Source organism: Callorhinus ursinus, unplaced genomic scaffold, assembly GCF_003265705.2.
Source record: "Callorhinus ursinus isolate GAN/ISIS: 27379988/994484 unplaced genomic scaffold, GSC_fseal_2.0 scaffold2, whole genome shotgun sequence".
Lineage (NCBI taxonomy): Eukaryota > Metazoa > Chordata > Mammalia > Carnivora > Otariidae > Callorhinus > Callorhinus ursinus.
In genome coordinates, this window is record NW_027397064.1 from 1263558 (window position 1) to 1284976 (window position 21419).

Consider the following 21419-nt stretch of genomic DNA (forward strand, 5'->3'; position numbering starts at 1 on the left):
TGCTAAAAAATAAATAAAACTTATAATAAGTAAAATATTAGTAAATTGAATATGGTTTTGCATTGGATAAATAATAGACCATGAGCAAGCAAAGGTTATTTTAGGAACATAAGAATTGCTCAACATTAGGAATTCTATTAATATACAGTAATCTCAACAGCTGCCAAGAAGATAAGGTTTGATAATGTTGCACATCCATTTCTGATCAGAATCCCAGAACAGTGCCCAGTGTGTGACAGGTGATGAATAAATCCTGATTTAAAAAACACGATAACGGGTGCCTGGGTGGCTCAGTTGATTAAGCGACTGCCTTCGGCTCAGGTCATGATCCTGGAGTCCCGGGATCGAGTCCCGCATCGGGCTCCCGGCTCAGCCGGGAGTCTGCTTCTCCCTCTGACCCTCCCCCCTCTCATGTGCTCTCTCTCTCAAATAAATAAATCAAATCTTTAAAAAAATAAATAAATAAATAAATAAATAAATAAATAAATAAATAAATAAAAAACACGATAACTTACAATTACAAAACAAGTTTATATTAAGGTTAAAAAAAGGCTAAATAAACACCAGTAATGTGAGAGTCCAACTTAAGAAATTAAAAGGACAACAATAAACACAAAAAGAGGAAGGAAATGAAGAAAACAGGAGAAATCAGAGAAAAGAACAAAGATACAAAAGAGGAGACCAATGAAGCCAAAAGCTTCACTGTTTAAAAAGGCTAACAAACTTCTGAAAACACTGCTTCAAAAAAAGAAGAAAAAGGATAAATTAGTAGTATTATTAATAAAAATAGAACAAAACTAAATTACAAATAAAGCACATGTTTAAAGAATTCTATCAAGACCTTTTGCCAGGAAACTTGAAAATTTAAAAGATATTGACCACCAAAACTGACTCAAGAAGAAAGAGAAAGCCTGAATGCTCCCACAGTATAAAAATAACAGCAGTGCCCTAAAAGTTTTCCACTGAGGAAACATCATGCTCAGATGATGGTTCTACACACAAGTCCCACAGACTATCAAGAAACATACCATCCCATCATCTACCATCTCTTCCAGAAAAGAGAGGAAGAACTCTCCCCAGTTCCCTCTTAACCTTGGGACTAATACAAGACAAGGATCATATGAGGAAAAGAAAATCACGAGTCCTTTCATCCATGAATATAAATGGAAAAATTCTAATTAGCAAACAGAATCTACCAGTGGATGAAAAAGATAATATAGTATAACAATGCTGGTTTCACCTCAGAAACGATCACTTAAAAGCTATCAACGTCATCCCAATGGAGAAAAAGCATTTCATAAAATTCAACACCCATTCGTGATAAAGCCCCATAGTGGGGAAAAAAAAAAAAAATCAAACTTTCTTAATCTGTTTATTAAGTGCTACAATAAGTATTATCAGAAAAGGGTAAAGTCAGGCGCCTGGGTGGCTCAGTTGGTTAAGCGACTGCCTTCGGCTCAGGTCATGATCCTGGGGTCCCGGGATCGAGTCCCGCATTGGGCTCCCTGCTCTGCGGGGAGCCTGCTTCTCCCTCTCCCACTCCCCCTGCTGTGTTCCCTCTCTCACTGTGTCTCTCTCTGTCAAAAAATAAAATATTAAAAAAAAAGGGTAAAGTCTAGAAGAACTGTCATTAAAAATCAGAAAGGAAGAAGGTGGCCCACTATCACTGTTACTACGCCTCTGGGAAAGGGATCCTGGAGGCCCCGTGGGAGCGATTAGACAACAGCATGGGAAGCACAAGACCTGGACAGCAGGAACAAGGCCATGGGGACTCGGGGCAACAGGAATGAGGATGCAGCTCAGGGGGGAAGAGCACAGACTGGGGCCAGGCACCTACGTTCGCATCCCAGCTCTGGTGCTCACCAGTCCCGGGGCCCCAGACAAGCTCCTTCACGTCCTGATTCCCCAAACAGGGGTGACAACAGTACCCGTATCCCACTATATTCTCTGTGTTAGTATCCAGAGGCTACTACGGCACAGAAAACACAAAAGAATCAAGACATATTTTTAAAACAACAGTTTATCAAAGAAGTGGTTATAAGTCAACAGCATTCCTACCCACCAACCATTAGAAAAGAAATTTAAAACAGGGGATATCCAATACCAGAATAATCTCTAGAGTGCCCACATACAAATCTAACAAACAACAGGCACAATCACTACAGAAACAAATCACAAACGTTTACTGAGAGGCATTAAAGACCAAACACATGGAGCGATCACTGCTCATCGACACTCCTACTTAGTTCCCGAGAGGGCTTTCCATGGTGCTCAATCAGCTGCCTACAGTATTTCTATGGAAGGAAAGGACCAAAAATAGCCCAATCACCTGATACGAGGCCTGTTTATAAAGCTAATCAGAGCAGCGCAGAATCGGGCAGGGCCAGTGAGACAGACCACAGACCACAGGCTGGCCCACCACCTAGGTGTTTGTACAGCCCATGAGCTCAGAATGGCTTTTACTAAATAAATAGTTGAAAACAATATTTAAAGCGTAATATTTTATGATACATGAAAGTTCTATAAAATCTGCATTTTGGTATCCACAAAAAAAGAAAAAACAACCTTACTGGAGCCCAGCCACACTCGTTCATCTGGGTGTTGTCTAGCTTCTTCGAAGCTGAATACCGGTGACCAAGCATGCACGGCTCTCACAGCTGAAAATACGTGCTTTCTGACCCTTTCTAGAAAAAGTCTGCTAACCTCTGGCACACAGAATCCAGAAAGCGCTGCGGGCACACGTCACTTTCACACACAGCAGAGCAATGTGGAAAGAAGGAAAAACTGGTTATTCCTATCGGAGAAAAACTGCACCTCGATCTCACAGGACAGCAGAAAATCAACTCCAGGTGGATTAAGGACAGAAATGTCCAAACAAAGCTTTAAACATTTTTAAACATTTAAAAAGAATAAGTATCTTTCTGGCCTTAGAAGAGAGACAGATTTCTTAGCTAAGACACAAAAAAACCACTAATCCTAAGAGTTAAGACTGAGAAATTTTAGTTACATTAAAATTAAGAATTCAGCCATCAAAAGACACTTTAAAGAAAGCGAAGGGGAAAAGTTTTGGACAATGATTTTAACATGATTTTACCTCCCTTGACCTTCTGCCGTGCCACCAAGTCTTATTATGTTATTTTTTCCATAAAACCGATTTTTCAGAAACTGGTTTAGGGCTTTTGCGCTCAGTTCCCTAGTGATGGTTACGCTCAATTCTATTTGCTTAACTGGTTTTATTTCCTACTAGTTTCTACTAGCTTTGTTAAAAACTAAGAGGTGAAATTAATTTCGATACATTTGATCTAACTCAATATTGTTATCTAAAATACTGTTTCAACATGCACTCAACATAAAAATTACTAATGAGACACTTCATATGTTTCTTTTTTTCCTAAGTCTTCCAAATCTACCGCATATTTTATCCGCGGCCTGTGTTCAGGCCGGCCCGGCCGCCTTCCATGTGCTCACACGCCCAGGGGACCAGCAGTGTCTGCGCTCTTATCTCCAGAGCTGGGGCCTTGAGGCTTCTTCTCAAGCTTACTTTTCCCAGTCATCTAAGTAGACTACATCGTAGGCCATTTTTTCTCCTAAGAATCCAAGAGCAGTATCTTTTTGAGCCCTTGCATCACCCGGAGACGTAATGCCAACCTGACAAAATAACAGGAATCCTGAGTCAACCTGTTTCTCCACAAAGGCTGTGGCTATTGTTACCTCTTCTTCGGGCACTTAGGGCTGCAGAGCAAATCTAAAAGGAAATCCAATTTTGGCTCTTTTGAAAAGAACCCACTGTTTCTTACAATATGTTCTTTCCTGGAACATGAAGTCCTTAACTTTAAGTGCAGCCCCACAGCGCGTTAAGCTCTTGCTCTCTTGTGAAAGTACCAAAGTGCCTCTAAAAAACCAGACTTCGCTTAACATCCCATTAATCTAGGTCAGAAAGCTTATCATTCTTTTTTTTTTTAAAGATTTTATTTAATTATTTATTTGAGAGAGAGAGAGAAAAACAGCATGAGAGGGGAGAGGGAGAAGCAGGCTCCCCGCTGAACCGGGAGCCCGACGTGGGACTTGATCCCAGGACCCCAGGATCACGACCCGAGCTGAAGGCAGTTGCCCAACCAACTGAGCCACCCAGGCGCCCAGAAAGCTTATCATTCTTATCACACTTTACTCTGAAATCTGTCTTACTGTCTGAACTACAGTCTCCACATTGGGGGAGAAAGCCACGTGGCCAGAGGGCTGTGCCTGCTCCCCGGGCCCGCGGTCACGAGTCACAGTGTGCGGGGCTGCAAGCGGCACCTGCTGGTCAGCGAGGCGCTCACTGAGGCTACGGCACCGCCCGCCCCCCCACGTCAACTTCTCCAGAAGCATTGTGAGAACATCCACTAACCTTCCAAATGCAGTTCTGTTTATTTCGTTCTACCAAGCGCTGCCTCATATTTGATCATTTGTTCCTTTCCATCTCCCTCTGTCTCTTCTAACTTCTGTTCCATGAGCTGAAATTCATCTAGTCAACAAGCTGAAGATAACGTACGTCTAGTGCCGTGCTAGCCACAGGAGACCCGGGTCTCCACCTTACAAGATTCCATTGCAGGGGATAGTCAGTGGCTGGTTTTTTCCTCCTGAACTATTCAGTCCTAAAGCCTTTACGTGGGCCAAGCAAGGAAGCACCTGCAGCAGGGTGGGGACGGGGATCCATGTGGGGGAGGGGAGGAGCAGCCTGCACAGGGGGCGGAAGGAGTCCCATGCGGGGAAACAGCTAGCCCAGGAGGGACCGGGAGCCCACGCACAGGGCAGAGGTTGTCAGAGCCTCAGGTGGGTGAACAGGGCATGCACGTGGGCCAGGGGGAACAGCAGCGACAGGGGATTCGTTCACTAAGTCAATGTACAAGGACAAGGACAGCCTTGCTCCTCATGACTGGAGAAGGAAATTATCCAGACAGCAAGGGAGAAAACTAGCATGATCCCTGTGGTGCGTGCGAGCATGCACACACACACATGCATGCACACGCATTTTCCTGTAGCTCTGACCACCAAAAGGTCCTGAGAGCCAACCACTACAGAGGCTTGAGCACGCCCAGCAGCAGATCTCGTTTTTGAAACACCATTCTCCACTAAAAGGAACCAGGAGAAATGGCTGGTTCCGGGGCTGGGATGGGGAAAGTCAGGACGAGCCTGGAACATCTTGGTGAGCCAGAAAGAAAGGAAGAACTCGAACAACAGGGCAGACTAAGGACGCGGACGCCAATTTGAAGGAGCTCCCAGTGGACAAATCTGGGGCAGTCTGAGCACCAACATATGAGGCAGAGAGGGTAACCCCCTGCATAAAACTGGAAACTGAGCTCAGGACGACTGAAATAAGTGATGAAGTGGACAGCGGGTGGAGAGCAGGAAACTTCCACTTCCCAGTGCCTCCCCAGAAAATGCTAGTAATTACAAAGAGAAAAGGAGGCGTGAGACACTGGAGAAGCCTGGCAGAAATCCTCCTCCCTCGAGAGATCCAAGCGCGCACCCCCAGTTGCGGGACAGGTCAGAACACGCGCCCTGTGACAGGCCGTCCTTCCGCGAGCCTGAGCCGCCCCGCCCACGGGACTGACGGCCGAACCTGCACTGCGGCCCCCAGGAGCCCAGCAGCACAGACCCCGCGAGGCGGACAGCGGGACGCGCTCCCTCTGCACCTTGAACGTCGTCGCCAGTCATCTCCAAAGTATCTGAGAGTTCTCAAAAGTGCCCTTCACAACATCACACGTCTGAGTTGCTTCTCAACCTGCTTGTCTTCAAAAGTTGCTTTTAACATTGTGTAAAATTATAAACTTTGCTCAGTTTAGTTGTTAGTTTTACACCATGATTTTCTATCATTTTTCACTGCAAACGAACTCTCTGTAGTACAAAAAAGCTTTCAGAAGCTACCTGGAAACTTAGTCGGTACAAAAATACAAATATTTTTGTATTTCTGTATTACTCCTGAGTTTGAAAATCTAACCAAACTTTCAGAATGCATCATGTTTGTAACATGGAGTATACACGTAAGAGCATAATTCAGACCACGTGTCCACACACAGTGTGTGTTATTTACAATGTCTAAATAACGTGATGCCTAAAATAAGCACATTTCTATTTTATTTTAATGTCTTTTTTTTTCCTGTAAGGGATTTAGGAATATTCTGTGAAATTTAAAGCTTACCTCTAGCAAAACCCTGACATAATGCAAGCTCCTTGCTAAGTGGCTGTCAGTCCTGGCCTCGGTGACACGGCTTTTCAAGGGGGCTCTGTTAATTAGTAAAGGGGTCCCAGCTGGTGGGGAGGGGTCTTCAGCCAGAAAGAAAGGTTTGGAGAATTCCGTCAGGAAACCAATATGAAAAATCATACGTGCATCACTGCTAGAAGTAGGAAATCAAAATATTTTAACTTCAAGTGTTTCAGTTTTTCTTTACTGTAAAAAGCCCCTTGAAACCCATCTCCTGGAGAAAAAGGACAAAGGTGGTCCCTGGTTTGCCCCGTCAGCCCCTTCTGAGCCTGTCTCCCCAGGTTCAGCTACAGCCAAGAAAGGCGGACTCGGCAGCAGCACCCTTCACTGGCGCTGCTCTTAGGTCAGAAGTCAACAGACAGGAACAACCCAGAGACAGGAACTGGGAAAATAAAATAAATGCATTTCTCACTTCAAACAATGAGCACAAACGGGTATGTTTTAGAAAGGGCAAAAAATAACTAAGAAATAAGAAAAAAAGTTACCAGGAAATAAATTTCTTTGTTTCAAGAGAAGCCAAAGAAACATGGAATTTCAGGACTAATATAATTCTGGAAGCAACTGCTCCACCTAACGCCGAGAGAATCCCTGTGTGCCTGCTCCACATGGGACAGGGTCTGGGTCCCAACATGCACCTGCCATCCCCAAGGAGTCCGTGTGCCCGGAAGCCGGGGGAGCGGGGGGACGCAGACCTGGAGCGCGAGATCACGCGTGGGATCACGGCCGAGAGAGGAAAGCCACTGTGGCTCCCCTCACCGCCATCACCTGCGAACCACCTGGGCGAGCAGGGACCCTGGAGGCCCGGCCCAGCGGCGCCGCCCCCAGCGGAGGAGAAGGAAGCCAGAGCACGGGGACGCCTCTCCTTTCCAGGGTCCTCTTCCCTTACACGCCCTCCTCAAGTCTCGCCAGCTACTTTCGTTGAGTCTTCATGCTTCTGCAAACCGGTGAGAAAGGTTCGGCAGGGCGGGGGCATCCTCAGTCTTTCCCTGCTGGGGGCGGGGGCCACACTTGCCGGGCAGCTGCAGCTTTCCAGAACTCCTGGCAGAGTCCCCTCTGTTCCCTCACTGCTCCCCGCACAACCTGTGTGTGTTTCCGCCCCGACTGACTCGGATGTGAATCCTAATCCTTATCCGCTGATCCTGAGGCCACCAGAGCATCGACCCTCCTACCTCACCAATGTGCCACCCGGACTGTGCTCACACCCACACCCGCACCTGCACCGACGAGCCTGCATTTACAGCTACGGACCCAGGCTGGTGTCCGTGCAAAGCAAATGGGATACTGTTGGAAAGAAGGCCAAACCGACTAAATCTAGAAGTGATCAATATAAAATGATATGAATGTTAAGCTGACATTTTGGGTGAAAATAAAATCTTGGTTTTTTTTTTTTTTGAGAGAGAGAACGCACACAAGCAGTGGGGGAGGCTCAGAACGGCTCCACGCTCAGTGTGGAGTCCAATGCTAAGAATAAAATCTTTATTCATCATATTATCACTCACTGAGTAAACATATTAACCAGAAGGTGATGACCATTCAGTTTGGAAATGTTTGTCAGACCAGAGCTAATCACATCTTTGTAATCCAATTTTCTTAAGTCATGTATACATTTTCCTTCAGAGAAAGTATTCTGATATTTTATCCATATCATGACTCTTGTATATACAAAGAAGGCCTATTTACACATAATTATCTCCACAAAGTTCATATTCATGTGATGTTTTGATGGTTTCCAAGCCATTTTCACAGTCTATATCTGTGGCATATATCTGTAAATATTCTTTTCTTAATACGCATTTTTTCAAGGGTACAGGTCTATGATTCATCAGTCTTACACAATACACAGCGCTCCCCACAATACATACCCTCCCAGTGTCCATCACCCAGCCACCCCATCCCTCCCGCCCCCCTCCCCTCCAGCAACCCTCAGTTTGCTTCCTGAGATTAAGAGTCTCTTATGGTTTGGCTCCCTCTCTGGTGTTGTCTTGTTTCATATTTTCCTCTCTTCCCCTATGATCCTCTGCCTTGTTTCTCAAATTCCTCATATCAGTGAGATCATACAATACTTGTCTTTCTATGATTGACTTTTTTCGCTTAGCATAATACCCTCTATTTCCAACCACGTCATTGCAAATGGCAAGATTTCATTTTTTGATGGCTGCGTAATATTCCATTATATATATATACACACACACAATACCACATCTTCTTTATCCATTCATCTGTGGATGGACATCTAGGCTCTTTCCATAGTTTGGCTATTGTGGTCATTGCTGCTATAAACACTGGGGAGCAGGTACCCCTTCGGATCACTACATTTGTATCTTTGGGGTAAATACCCAGTAGTGCAATTGCTGGGTCGTAGGGTAGCTCTATTTTCAACTTTTTGAGGAGCCTCCATACTGTTTTCCAGAGTGGTTGCACCAGTTTGCATTCCCACCAACAGTGTAGGAAGGTTCCCCTTTCTCCGCATCCCCGCCAACATCTGTCGTTTCCTGACTTGTTAATTTTAGCCATTCTGACTGGTGTGAGGTGGTATCTCATTGAGGTTTTGATTTGGATTTCCCTGATGCCAAGTGACGTTGAGCACTTTTTCATGTGTCTGTTGGCCATTTGTTTGTCTTCTTTGCAGAAATGTCTGTTCATGCCTTCTGCCCATTTCTTGATTGGATTACTTGTTCTCTGGGTGTTGAGTTTGGTAAGTTCTTTACAGATTTTGGATACTAGCCCTTTAGCTGATTATGACATTTGCAAATATCTTCTCCCATTCTGTCGGTTGTCTTTTGGTTTTGTGGACTGTTTCCTTTGCTGTACAAAAGCTTTCTATCTTGATGAAGTCCCAATAGTTCATTTTTGCCCTTGCTTCCCTTGCCTTTGGCGATGTTTCTAGGAAGAAATTGCTGCGGCTGAGGTTGAAGAGGCTGCTGCCTGTGTTCTCCTCAAGGATTTTGATGGACTCCAAAATGGACAGGAGTCCATTTTGAAAGTTGAAAGTCCAACTTTCAACCATTTGGAGCCTATTTTTGTGTGTGGTGTAAGGAAATGGTCCAGTTTCATTCTTCTGCATGTGGCTGTCCAATTTTCCCAACACCATTTGTTGAAGAGACTGTCTTTTTTCCATTGGACATCCTTTCCTGCTTTGTCAAAGATGAGTTGACCATAGAGTTGAGGGTCCATTTCTGGGCTCTCTATTCTGTTCCACTGATCTATGTGTCTGTTTTTGTGCCAGTACCATACTGTCTTGATGATGACAGCTTTGTAATAGAGCTGGAAGTCCGGAATTGTGATGCCGCCAGCTTTGCTTTTCTTTTTCAACATTCCTCTGGCTCTTCGGGGTCTTTTCTGGTTCCATACAAATTTCAGGATTATTTGTTCCATTTCTTTGAAAAAAGTGAATGGTATTTTGATGGGGACTGCATTAAATATGTAGACTGCTCTAGGTAGCACTGACATCTTCACAATATTTGTTCTTCCAATCCATGATCATGGAACGTTTTTCCATTTCTTTGTGTCTTCCTCAATTTCTTTCATGAGTATTTTATAGTTTTCTGAGTACAGATCCTTTGCCTCTTTGGTTAGATTTATTCCTTTGTATCTTATGGCTTTGGGTGCAATTGTAAATGGGATCGACTCCTTAATTTCTCTTTCTTCTGTCTTGTTGTTGGTGTATAGGCATGCCACTGATTTCTGTGCATATTCTTAAGTGGTATTGTTGATTATTTGCGGGCAACAATTTTATATCCAAAACCTAAAATCCTCCGCCAGCATTTTGGAAGACACTGCACTACTTGGGAACATAAAAGTATAACCTTATTTCCTAAAATAACTAACTCACTCTTTATGAGTAAAGTCAGCGTCAGCAGCAGCCTGGCTCTGCTACTGAAGTCTCATCGGTGGAGAAAGTCGTAGCATATGCCCCTTTTCTTTCTTTCACGGCAGTTTCAATGGAAACAGTATTTCTAGCAAAAGAATATCCATCCAATAATACTAGGACCACAAACATCCAAACTAAAAATACTTTTATCAGGAGCAGACTTTCAGTTAAAGAGTGACTCTGAGGAGCCTTTTTCTAACAGGGTTCAAGTATTTGTGATGAAATTTCACCACCTAGTGACCAAAATAAGGAATAACTTAAAGATCTATTCAGATCACCAAAGTAAGAGAATAAAATCGAAATCCCTGACTTTCACATAAGAATTGAGCTGACAATTGTTCACTACATATGACTTACTGTAACTGAAAGCGAACATGTTCAGGATAAGGTCATTCTATCCATCAAGAGTCCTTTCAAGATGCACATTCCCAAATACCTAATTCTTTCAGATGGCTGCCCCTAATCTCTACAGCCACTTGGCTGCTACATTAGGCCCGGGTTACAACCTTCACTGAGAAGGGCAGTAAAATACACACATTCACGTCAAATTAAACGCACGCCAAGGTCTCACCTGAAGAGATGTACGACCTCCAGAGGATGCGGTTTACGTGACCAAGAAGGGAGAGAGCAAAATCACAAAAACTTTAAATGAACTAAAAAAAGAAACCCACTAAGAGAAATACTCTATTTCAAAATAAGAATTTCAATGAAAAGAAAAAGCATCTAAAATTGACACTCGATTAGCACTGACCCAACACGGAGAAGCCTGACAGAAGAGAATGCAAACAGGGACAGCAGATCAGGAATGAGAAGTGAGGGACTATCTCTGAAACAGCTGCCTAACATCTAAAGCATCTTCGTTTATAAAGTTCAAAAAGCAAGTGCTTTTAAGGCAGAAGAAACACTAATAAAACTGCTTTTCTGGTTGTTTTTCAAAACCTGCTTCATAAATCTGAAGGGAAAAAAACGCTGGCATGAGCTAGTATCTTACTACTAACAAAGTTTATATTTCCTCTTGAAAAGACAGCAAGTCGGCCAGGATGATGAAGAAAATGCTCAGTCTGATGCACATATTTATTCTATAATGTATTATTCACATCCATCAGTATGATAAGAAATAGCTTTCCTCCCAATGCAATGCCAAAGGCTGGCCTGAGGGACGGCTCAACCGCAAGCTCCTGCCTCCTCAGCGCTGAAAAAACAATGCTCCCCCCAAAACAAGGGGAAGCCTGAGACTAGAGGCATACAATTTACATGAAAAGCAGAGAAAACATCTACCATCTGAATTTTTAGCGAGACAGAGAGAAGACAGCAATTATGACAACAGGCAGACGTGGCCTGTGCATTTTGAGCACACAGTCTTAACCATCACCTCTTTGCAAAATCCACCAGAGGCACTGAAGTCTGGACCCAAAGCACAGATAGGAGACACACTGTGCAAGGACTCTGAAACACCTGTAAAAACTGACCTCAAACTAGGCCACAAAGAAAGGCTTAATTCCAAATAATCGATACCATACAGACCATATTCCTTAAACATGAAATTTAATTATAAATTGTCCATAAAAAGACTTTCTAAAAACCCTTATGTTTCAAACTAAAGAACAGGCTCCTAAATAGCCCACATGACAAAAAGAAATAAAGTATTTCAAATTAAAATTCAAGGAACTTTTAATATTAGTATTTAATAAATTTAAATAAAGCATGCTTAAAGAGAAATGTATAGCCTTGGGGCACCAGGGTGGCTCAGTCGGTTGAGCATCCGACTCTTGATTTCAGCTCAGGTCATGATCTCAGGGTCCTGAGATTATGCCCATGTTGGGCTCTGTGCTCAACACAGAATCGGCTAGAAATTCTCTCTCTCCCCCCGCCCATCCCCCCCGCCGCTCACATGCACCCATGTGTGCCCTCTAAAATAAATTTTAAAATTAAAAAAAAAGTATAGCCTTAAACATATTCGTTTAAAATGACAAAGACAAAAAATGAGCGAGCTAAGTATTTTACACAAGAGAATAAAAACGTAAATAACCAAAGAAATTAAAATGAAAAATAAATAGAAATCAATGAAATGAAAACAAAAGTGAGTATCTACAAAACCAGAAGTTGAGTCTTTGCTAGATGATGCCTATTTCAGTAATTTCTTTAAAGTCTCATCAAAGGAAAAAAAAAAGACAAAATTTTTGAAAGAAAAGGGAAACTGTTAACTATAGATATATATGTATATATTTTTTTAAGATTTTTTATTTATTTGACAGAGAGAGAGACAGCGAGAAAGGGAACACAAGCAGGGGGAGTGGGAGAGGGAGAAGCCAGCTTCCTGCTGAGCAGGGAGCCCGATGCGGGGCTGGATCCCACGACCCCGGGATCATGACCTGAGCCAAAGGCAGACGCTTAATGACTGAGCCACCCAGGCGCCCCTGTAGATATATTTTTTTAAAATCGAAAAAGCACCGTTGAAACATCTTGGTGCCATGACTTTGTAAAATGTGAAGGACACAGTTCCCTGGAGAAAGGCTGGGGAGGTCTCGGCCAGGCTCTCCCTCCCACAGCAAAGCTTCCTGCCCCGTGTACAGCCCACACGTGGGGGATGTGCCACTTCCAGAAACCCTTGGCCCCCAGCCAGGTGGCCAGCCTCCTCCACTCACTCATGTGCCTTGCAAATATTATCATTTTCGGAGCGTGCCAGGCAGGGAGAAAACTTGGCAAATTCTAGTCTGTGTGGAAGCCCTGATTGTTAGCTAAGCGAACCGAGGCCTGGAATAACTATTTCACTTCTGGTCCCTTCGTGACAAAGATCTGGCCAGTACCATGGAAGTGGCAGCGGGAGGCACAACTTCCAAGAAGTCGTCTCCAAGGAAAGGGGCGTGCTCTTGTCTACCCCTCCCCTCCCTTCCTGCTGGCTGCACCTGGACAGCCTCCTTGGGCCATGAGGGGCCCTGAGGCACAAGAGTCACACCTGTGGGGTGACAAGGCAGAAGGCATCTGGGCCACAGCCACCTCCAGACTCTGACGCAGGAGCCAAAGCACTTACCACCTCATTTAAGCCACTAATGCCTTAGATCTCTCCTTCACACACAGGTCAACCCAATCTTAACTGATTCTTACCAAAAGAAACTCAAAAAGAAAAAGAAAAACGGAATATATCCACTCAAGAAATTGACTTGGTAAAACTAACAGAAATGACTAGTTCAAAGGAACAGAAAAGCTATAGCAGGTTGTCAACACTAAGAAAAGAGCAAGAGGAGAAACCAGCCGTCAGGACAGAATCATCATTAGCCACGAGGAAATGCAAATTAAAACACCAAAAATTAGGAAGACTGAGCATTCCAAGTGTTGACAAGGACGTGGGGGAACTGGGACTCGCAGATGCTGTGGTAGGAATGTAAATGATGCAACCACTTTGGAAAACACTGGGCTGTTTCTTAGAAAGACCAACATACGTTGACTGTGTGAGCCAGCGGTCTCACTCCTCGGTACTGACCCAAAGGAATGAAAATCTCTGTCCGCACGGGACGCACACGTGAATGCTCTCCACAGCTTTACTTGTAAAGGACCTGAACTAGACACAGCCCAAACGCTCCTTACCTGACAAATGGACACACACCCTGTGGTACATCCATACAGTGCACGACCCGGCAAGAAAAAGGAATGAACTGTTACAAAAATAACATATCATCAAAAGAATCATGATGACTGAGAGCAGCCTGAGCAAGCAGGAGCACATACATTCCTGGGAAACACAGACCAGAGGGACCAAAAGCAGAGCAGCAGCTGCCGGGCCCTGGCAGGAGAGGGGGCATGCAGAGCTGTGGCCGGAAGGGGTCCCGCAGGGCACAGGCCACTGTGGGGGACAATGCACACGTCCACCGTGCTGACCGTGGATGGCCCAGACACGTGGAAACAGACTCAGCCCAGCCACTAGGGAAGTAATTTGGCCATAGCTGGTGAAATCGAAGCTCCGCACGCACGCTCTGGCACAATTCTGAGTCTGGGCACGGACTCTAAAGCAGTATCGAAAACTCCAGCCCCAGGCTGGGTCCTGTTGTTGTGAATAAAGCTTCATCGGAACGGAGCCACACACACATGTTCACTGTTGTCTATGCTATGACTGCTCTCAGGCTCTATCAGTAGAGCTGAGAAGCTGCGACAGATTGTATGGCTCCTTAGCCTAAAATATGTCCTGTCTGGCCCCTGTGCGCCGGCCGACATGTGAAGGAGCCCGTGAGAGTTTGTGACAGTGTAAGGTCACTGAAGCTATGCCCACCGGCACAGGAATTAATGAACAGATACTGGAAAACCAGTCATCAGTTAAGATGAATGACCCAGATGCCAGGTCTCCCCACAGGGAGGGTCTCAGAACAGGATGCTGCCCGAAGAAAGCATCTCACCTAACGTATCCGCAACAGGCCAAGACGAAAACCCGCAGAACAGAGGCAGCTGCGTTTAAAGCAGATGACTGACTGCCCGAGGGCCGGCGGGGTTGGGGCCGAGGCAGAACGGACGTCACCTTTTCCTTACATTTTCATTTCTTTTACTTTAAAAACTCTAAGATGTTTTTAGAAGACCAGTCAGTGAAATTCAACTCCAATGTTTCTGAGCATCCGTAAAAGACAGTGCCCCGACTCTGAAACACTAACTGTGCTTTTTTAAGGCAGCACATGTTCCCCAAACAAGGACACTGTTTCCTTTTATCTTCTAAAGTCAGAGTACCACTCTGCAATGTACTCTTCAGTACACAGCCCGAAGCACAGCCCTCGTGCGCTCTGCATGGAAAGCAGGGCTATAAAATTTACACCAACGGAAGCCTCGAAGGTTGCCCACATCAACAGCCTGGAGGGACACACTCAAGGTTTCTGAGTGGGTCCCAAAATACCAGGGACACAGGACAACCCTGTGGCCTACGAAAAGGACTAGGGCATGTTAAAACACCACAGTGAGACAACAGCCTGCAGAAAGGCGGTCCTCCCTCTGCATGAGGCAGCGGGGGCGCCCTCAGGCGAAGGCCTGCACAGCACTCTTCTCCTGGGACTGTTCCCGCGCCCCTGCGATGTCGCTCGCAACTGCCCAGTCCCCTCACTGGCTGTTTCAGGCCACGTCTCCATGAAAAACTAGGACATTTTAGGCAGAATTACCTGTGTATGTGAGTGTCAGCTGCCGACAAAACTATCCAAGAAATGTCTTTCTGTTACAAAAATCAGTAAGTGAAGATACATTCTCATTTTTGGAAGTGGCTATAGCAAACCTAGCCATGACATTTGAGGCATGGTACATGGCCTGCAGGTATTCACCCCAGGGTCACATGCCCAGGGGCAGCGGCTGGCAGGAAGCTGTGCGTCCCAACAAAACCACATCCCACAGCTGCAAGGAAGATGGCTGGGAGGCCAAGTTCCAAAAGCACCCAGATCTAAAAGCCAGACTTGAAACTCCCCAGTCTGTAATTTTGCAATCAGCCAGGGCTGGGCGCCCAGCCTCCCAACTCTGCAAGCAAGCGGAAGGGACTGAACAAGGCAGGACAGCAACAGCCATGGGGTCAGAGCAGAACAGGCCTCTGGCCTTGATTCCTGAGCCCTCACCCAGGATACACTGGAGGAGCCCTGAGTTTTCTATCCTCCCAAACGAGGAGGTGGGAGGGAACTTTGAGGTCCATCAGCAGACTTTGCTGATCCGCACATGTGCAGGAATCACTGCTTACCTTCTCCCCAGGTCTGGGTGCCTGCTGCAACTTCTCATAATCTTTCTTGGTCTCCAGAATTTTTTTCACAAGTCCTCCTGTTGAGAATCAGTGGTTTTACGTTATTCTCTAAGGAGCTATTCTATTCTAAATGGGTAGAGGAGTATTCTTCCTCTTTCTACACCGAACACAGCTTCAAATAATCTATTTGATCAAAGGGTCTACAATAGACTGATATAGCTGGTGGTGGAAATTAACTATAAAACTTTAGAGTGTTTCAAAGAAATCAGCTTCTCAAAGGTAAAAAAAAAAAACCCTTGGAAATAGAAAACAATTATGAGGAAATGTAGATTAACATTCTAAAAGATAACCATCTATCACAAACAGGTGTGACAATTCTGAGCTGTTTCTAAGCACAAATACTCCTTTTATACTAGGGTAAGAGTCTTCAACTTCCTTTAAAAAAAAAAGAAAAAAAGAATTGCCTGTGGGGTATCACACAAAGCATTTTCTTTAGACTACTGTCTCATCCAAATGCGCATCCACACAAAACTGGCCGCGTCGGCCCCACAGTACCTGGACGGAGGAGGGCGCGGCTGTGAGCAGCAGTGAAGACTCGTCCGCCGCTACGGGACGGGCGTCAGTACACGCTGCCCAGTCGCAAAAGCACGAGGGAGACATGGAAGTACACACACACACACCACGCACACCACACACACATATTAACTTGTAAGTGTTTAAATCAAAGTATAAGCCATATTTCTTACTGTTACCTACAGGGGGAGGGAGGAGGGAGGGGACACAGGGCGGAGGCGCCTAATCTCAGAATATATCTTGTTTGGTACATTTGACCTCGAAAATGTGTCCATTTTACATAAATAAAACAAAATGAAATTAGATTTTTCAATGCCTAAAAACTGAAACCAAAATGAAACTAATAAACTTAACAACATCAAACTGGCAAGCATAGCCTAACAAAGGATTGTTCTGTAACTTTACAAGAGAGTAACTGGTTATCCATCCCTGAGAACAGACAGACCCCGAGAAAAACCCTACAGCGTCTCCAGGAATCTGTTGTCACAAATAGCCGGTGGTGTTCTAGAGGTGCTGTGCGTGTGTGCCAGCCACAGGGTGAAGCAAACAGACAGCTGACGCTAGGAGCCAGGATTTTTGGCATGAGATAGACATGCGTGTATAAAATAAAAAATTTAGGAAAGACTCTAGAATAGTAAAGCTGCACTGGAAATACCAGCATGAGCTTGGATACGTGTCCTCATTAAAAAAAAAAAAAAAAGAAAGAAAGAAAAAAGGTAAGAAAACCCCTAGAAACAATGACCAACCCAGAAGCAACATGCAGCAAGGCCCCTTGGAGAAATGGAGGGTTCCAGCCTTGGAGCAGGAAATACACAAAATGAGCCTGAAACATCTGGTCCTCTCAGAAAACAAGGAAGCTGCAGTCTCCCAGGATGTGTCAAAAGGCCCCAGAGTACTGTTCCAACAGGCTCCCACTGATTACATACCAGACAATCTGAACATCGCTGAGAAGAACTGATCTGACGTGAAATGAGACCCATCAAATGCGTTAGAGGAAAACTCATGATTTCATACAGATATCGTATAGATATCAGCAACCACCACCCCACACGCCCTCTTTAGTCAGCGCTGATGGTACCAGGACACAGACTCACTCTGAGGAAAACCCTCCTCCTAGGGGCTGCGCCACAGCACAATCAGAGGCTGGGGGTGGGGGGAGCTCTGCACCACGGCGTCATCCAGCCAAACCTCGAGGAAGGCAGGGTGGGATGAGAATGTCGCCATCCTGCAGCCCTTAATGATCCAGGCTAACGCCCCAAGCAGACGTCAGGAAGAGCCGACACCACCTACTAGCATTCCTGCCCAAAACCTGCCCAAAACCTGCGTCTGATCAAGTCTCTGGAACCAAGTTACAAGAATAGAAAAATATGTAAAAAACCATACCATGGGCATGTAATAAGCAACACTCCACTACGGGAAACTCTAAAGGACAACCAACCAGCTTCTTCTGCAAATACATTATAAGGGAAAGGGGAGGGATGGCCGCACAGGTTAAGAGAGACCTAAGAGATCAACTGACTCCAAAGCAGGGACCTTATTTGGATTCTGAATCAAACTAGAAAAAAATATACAAAGTAACTGGAAAAACTGATGATATCAAGAAATTGTTTTGTTTTTGTTTTTTAATATACAACAACAGAATTGTGGTTATGTTTTTTTGAAAGAGAGCCCTTATCTTCTGGAGCTATACCAGACACGTTAAGTGAAGAAACGATCTTCTCTAGGACTTGAGAAGAGTCTAAGGGAACAGGGGTCTGCAGCAGGCAGAGGCTTAGAGAAAACGTGAGCCGATCACCATTGACACCGGGTGACGAGGGGTCGTTGGACTCTCTCTGCTCCTGCAGATGTTTGAAATCAAAGAAGATACTTGGCAAGAGGACAAATGTTGTCGATTCGGGAACGACCCCAGAGGTCGAACCTCTAATCTAACCGCACACCACGTCAGAAGCTGCTGACAGCAAGCCCCAGGGTCCCGGGGCCCAGTGTCCATGGTCTCCCAGACTAAACCCACCAAGCGAGGAGGAGCCCACGCGAGCGCCGGTGTCCTGCTGATGCTCTTCAGACCCCTGAGCAACACGGGGTGCCCCCTCCCACAGTCGCACCCGCCACGCCCCGTACTCACCGTGTTTCTCCTCGGCCTCCACATCTACTACGGGGACCTGGGCAGGAAAGCAAGGAGGAAAAAGCTGATTCTCGAAATGCTGCTTCCATGGATCTCCTCAAAGCAATGACAAAATTAAAGAAGGCAGAAATCTGACTGAAAAATCAGAGGAACGTTTTGTCTATGTGCACCTAAATGCTGGAGTAGGAGTTCCAGGGCCGTCCAAGGGCAATGACAGAAACCGAAGCTCCTGTTAGCTCACCATTTCCAGTTCTGACATCTCAGGAAGCTGGGGGGCAGCCTCCACCACAAACTGGTCATCTGCCTCATTGTCAGAGTTCTGTGCATCTACAATCACACTGGCAACGAGTTTGCCACTCCCTGTCCTACGAAGAAAAAGAAATTAGGTTACAGGAGAAGGGCTGCTGGTTGCAAGTCTGCATCAATCCCCTGCATCCCAGGCTCCATGGGAGTTTAACCACCACCTACCTCTAGAACGTCACAAAATACAGGCGGAAGCTGAGTGAAGACCCAGGCCTGGCCCCTGGCCCTGGCGGCCTCTCTCCACCGCACCGAGCCCCCACCCTACACCCCGACCTCACAAGGGCCCTCGGAGCCTTGCTCTTCCTCTGGCTGCACTCTCTGGACACCAGCCCTCCACCTGCAGCCCCTCACCTGGAGGGCCCTATTCTTCCACACGGCTAAAATCAGGGCAGGGGTGGCAATGTGGCCCCAGACCCCTGCTCCAACACAGCGGCCTCCTCCCGGCTGCCAATCCCTGCCCAGCACCTCCTCGCCACCAAGTCCTACCATCGCTCTGCACCAGTCCCACACCCAACTGCCCGGCCCTGTCCTCCCAGGTGACTACCTCCATCCAAAGGGACCTCCTGTGGACACCCGCTGGAACTGTGCCCCACCTACTGTCACCCCACTGTAGACCACTGTCAACTGCCCTCTGCTTATCAGGGCTTTACGCCCATCACACTGTGCCTGGGTCACAAGGCTCCAGACCCGAACACCCACCAGCTCCCCCTCAGCCCCACCTGCCCTCACTTCTTTCCTACCAGCTTAGCATAACCATGCTTTACCAAGTGCCCTTAACTCTCCTGCCCTACGATCGCTCTAGCACACAGGCCACATGTGCACATACACACACACACACACACACACACCCTCTCCCTTGCTTCAGGACAACACACAAGGGGTCAGGAGGAAAACTGTGCACTTGGGTATGAGCTCTCAAAACAGTGCACATTTCTCCCAAACACCCCCAGCTCCTCTGCCGGGCCCTTCAACCCTCACGAGCAATGTCCTGCCTCCGCCAGGGCCAGCCTCACCGCACCCCATATCTCTCCCAAGCCCTGTACCCCTCGAGCCCCTCCCACCACCATCCCTCATCAGCAAGCCCTCTCCATTCTCCCCTGCCTCAAGCAGCCACCCTCCCGTGGCCAGGCCCAGAGGGAGGGCCAGCATTCTCCTTGTGCTTACTGTGTCTTCCAGATTATTCTAACGTCTGCCAACTCTGAAGCCACACCACCGGTCTCTCTGGCCCTCAACCCCATTGTTACTGCCACCCCCTGCCAGCCACCAGGCATCCCCCTGCACTCCTGGCTGCCAACACTGCCCCCGTCCTAACTGAGAAGCGGGCCTTCCCAGTGCCTGGCTCTGGGATCCCCAAGCCCTCCTGCCACCATCCTACTTCCATCACAGCCACACACCCAGGGTCACCCTTGGACACTGCCACTGGCAGCAAGCCCTAATCTCAAATCCGAGCACCCCACTCTTGGACCACCACCGCCCTCATTTCCATCTCTGTGCCCGCCCAGTGCCTGCACCCAGCAGCTGCCCACAGCTGGAGAACAAAGTCCACAGCAACACTGACTCCTGTCACTTCACACCACGTGCACCCGGAGGCAGCCCAGCACCCTGCTTCCACACGCCACACCACAGACCTCTGGGCCTGCGGTCCTCTCGGTGGGGCTGCCTGTCCACTGGGGATGTCTGGCAGCATCCCTGCCCCACTCCCCACAGCTAGATGCCAAGAAACTTCCCTCTAGGCCCTCCCGGTCCTGACGCTCTAAGGGGTCTCCAGACACAGCCCCACAGGAGGCTGGGGGCGGGGGGGTGGGACACGGACCCAGAAGAGGGACCCTCTGCTCCAGCCCAGGCGGATGCCCGCTCTCTGGGAGCATAGCTCCGGGCCTCCCCGGCCACACTCACTCTGGGCTCACGAGTGGGGCACCAGAGGGCACTCAGCTTCCGGAACTCACCCACACGCCCAGTCTCCACCATCTCCAAAAGCAGTCCCTCTGCGTCCCCTCACCACTCGGGGACACTGTTCCAACGACCCTCCCACCCTGCGGCCCCTACAGCACCAATCCCCCGTCTCCACTGGATCGGTCCCGTCACCAGAGACATGCACCAGTCTTCTCATCTCAAAAACAGGCACGAGTCACGTTCCCGACACCATCCCTCCCGCCACCGACTGTGTCATTCCTTCACGTCCCTGGCAACGCAGCCACAGCTGTCTCCAACTCCTGTCTCTGCTCTATCGCCAACCACTCTGGTCCAGCCCGCTTTATGTTCCTATTTTTCGGTTTTGATTTTCTGTACTTTCCTCTAAAGATCACGCTATATCCACAGGGATATCTGTAACACTTAGGAGAACCCTGTCTGTGGCTTGCTTTTATATTGTTTATGACTTTCTGACCTTTTGTTTTACATTTTTGTACAATTAAACCTTGAAATCCTGTTTTCCTAATTTTCCCTCGTTGCTCTTATGCTCAGAAAATCCTCCCCCACCTTCTCTCCAAGAATAATCTCCCCACGGGCTGTAAAGCCGGTCTTCTCTTCAGCTAACTGAAGTGTGCGGTCGGTGTGGGGCCTGAGGTCAGGGCCTGACCCAGCTTTCCTCCCCCTCTCCGCTGGCGGCAGCCCC

The 21419-nt window shown here is 46.9% G+C and overlaps 1 protein-coding gene across 1 annotated transcript in view; it reads right to left on the reverse strand.

Moving 5' to 3' along the window:
• Positions 1 to 21419, reverse strand: part of TRAF3IP1 (TRAF3 interacting protein 1) — a 66414-nt gene that overhangs the window by 21333 nt on the left and 23662 nt on the right. Inside the window, exons 12-14 of the mRNA XM_073903846.1 lie at positions 18744 to 18867; positions 18503 to 18539; positions 15808 to 15884 (exon numbers count right to left, since the gene is read on the reverse strand). Of these exons, the coding sequence (XP_073759947.1) occupies positions 15808 to 15884; positions 18503 to 18539; positions 18744 to 18867 (238 nt within the window). The remainder of the gene's footprint in view (positions 1 to 15807; positions 15885 to 18502; positions 18540 to 18743; positions 18868 to 21419) is intronic.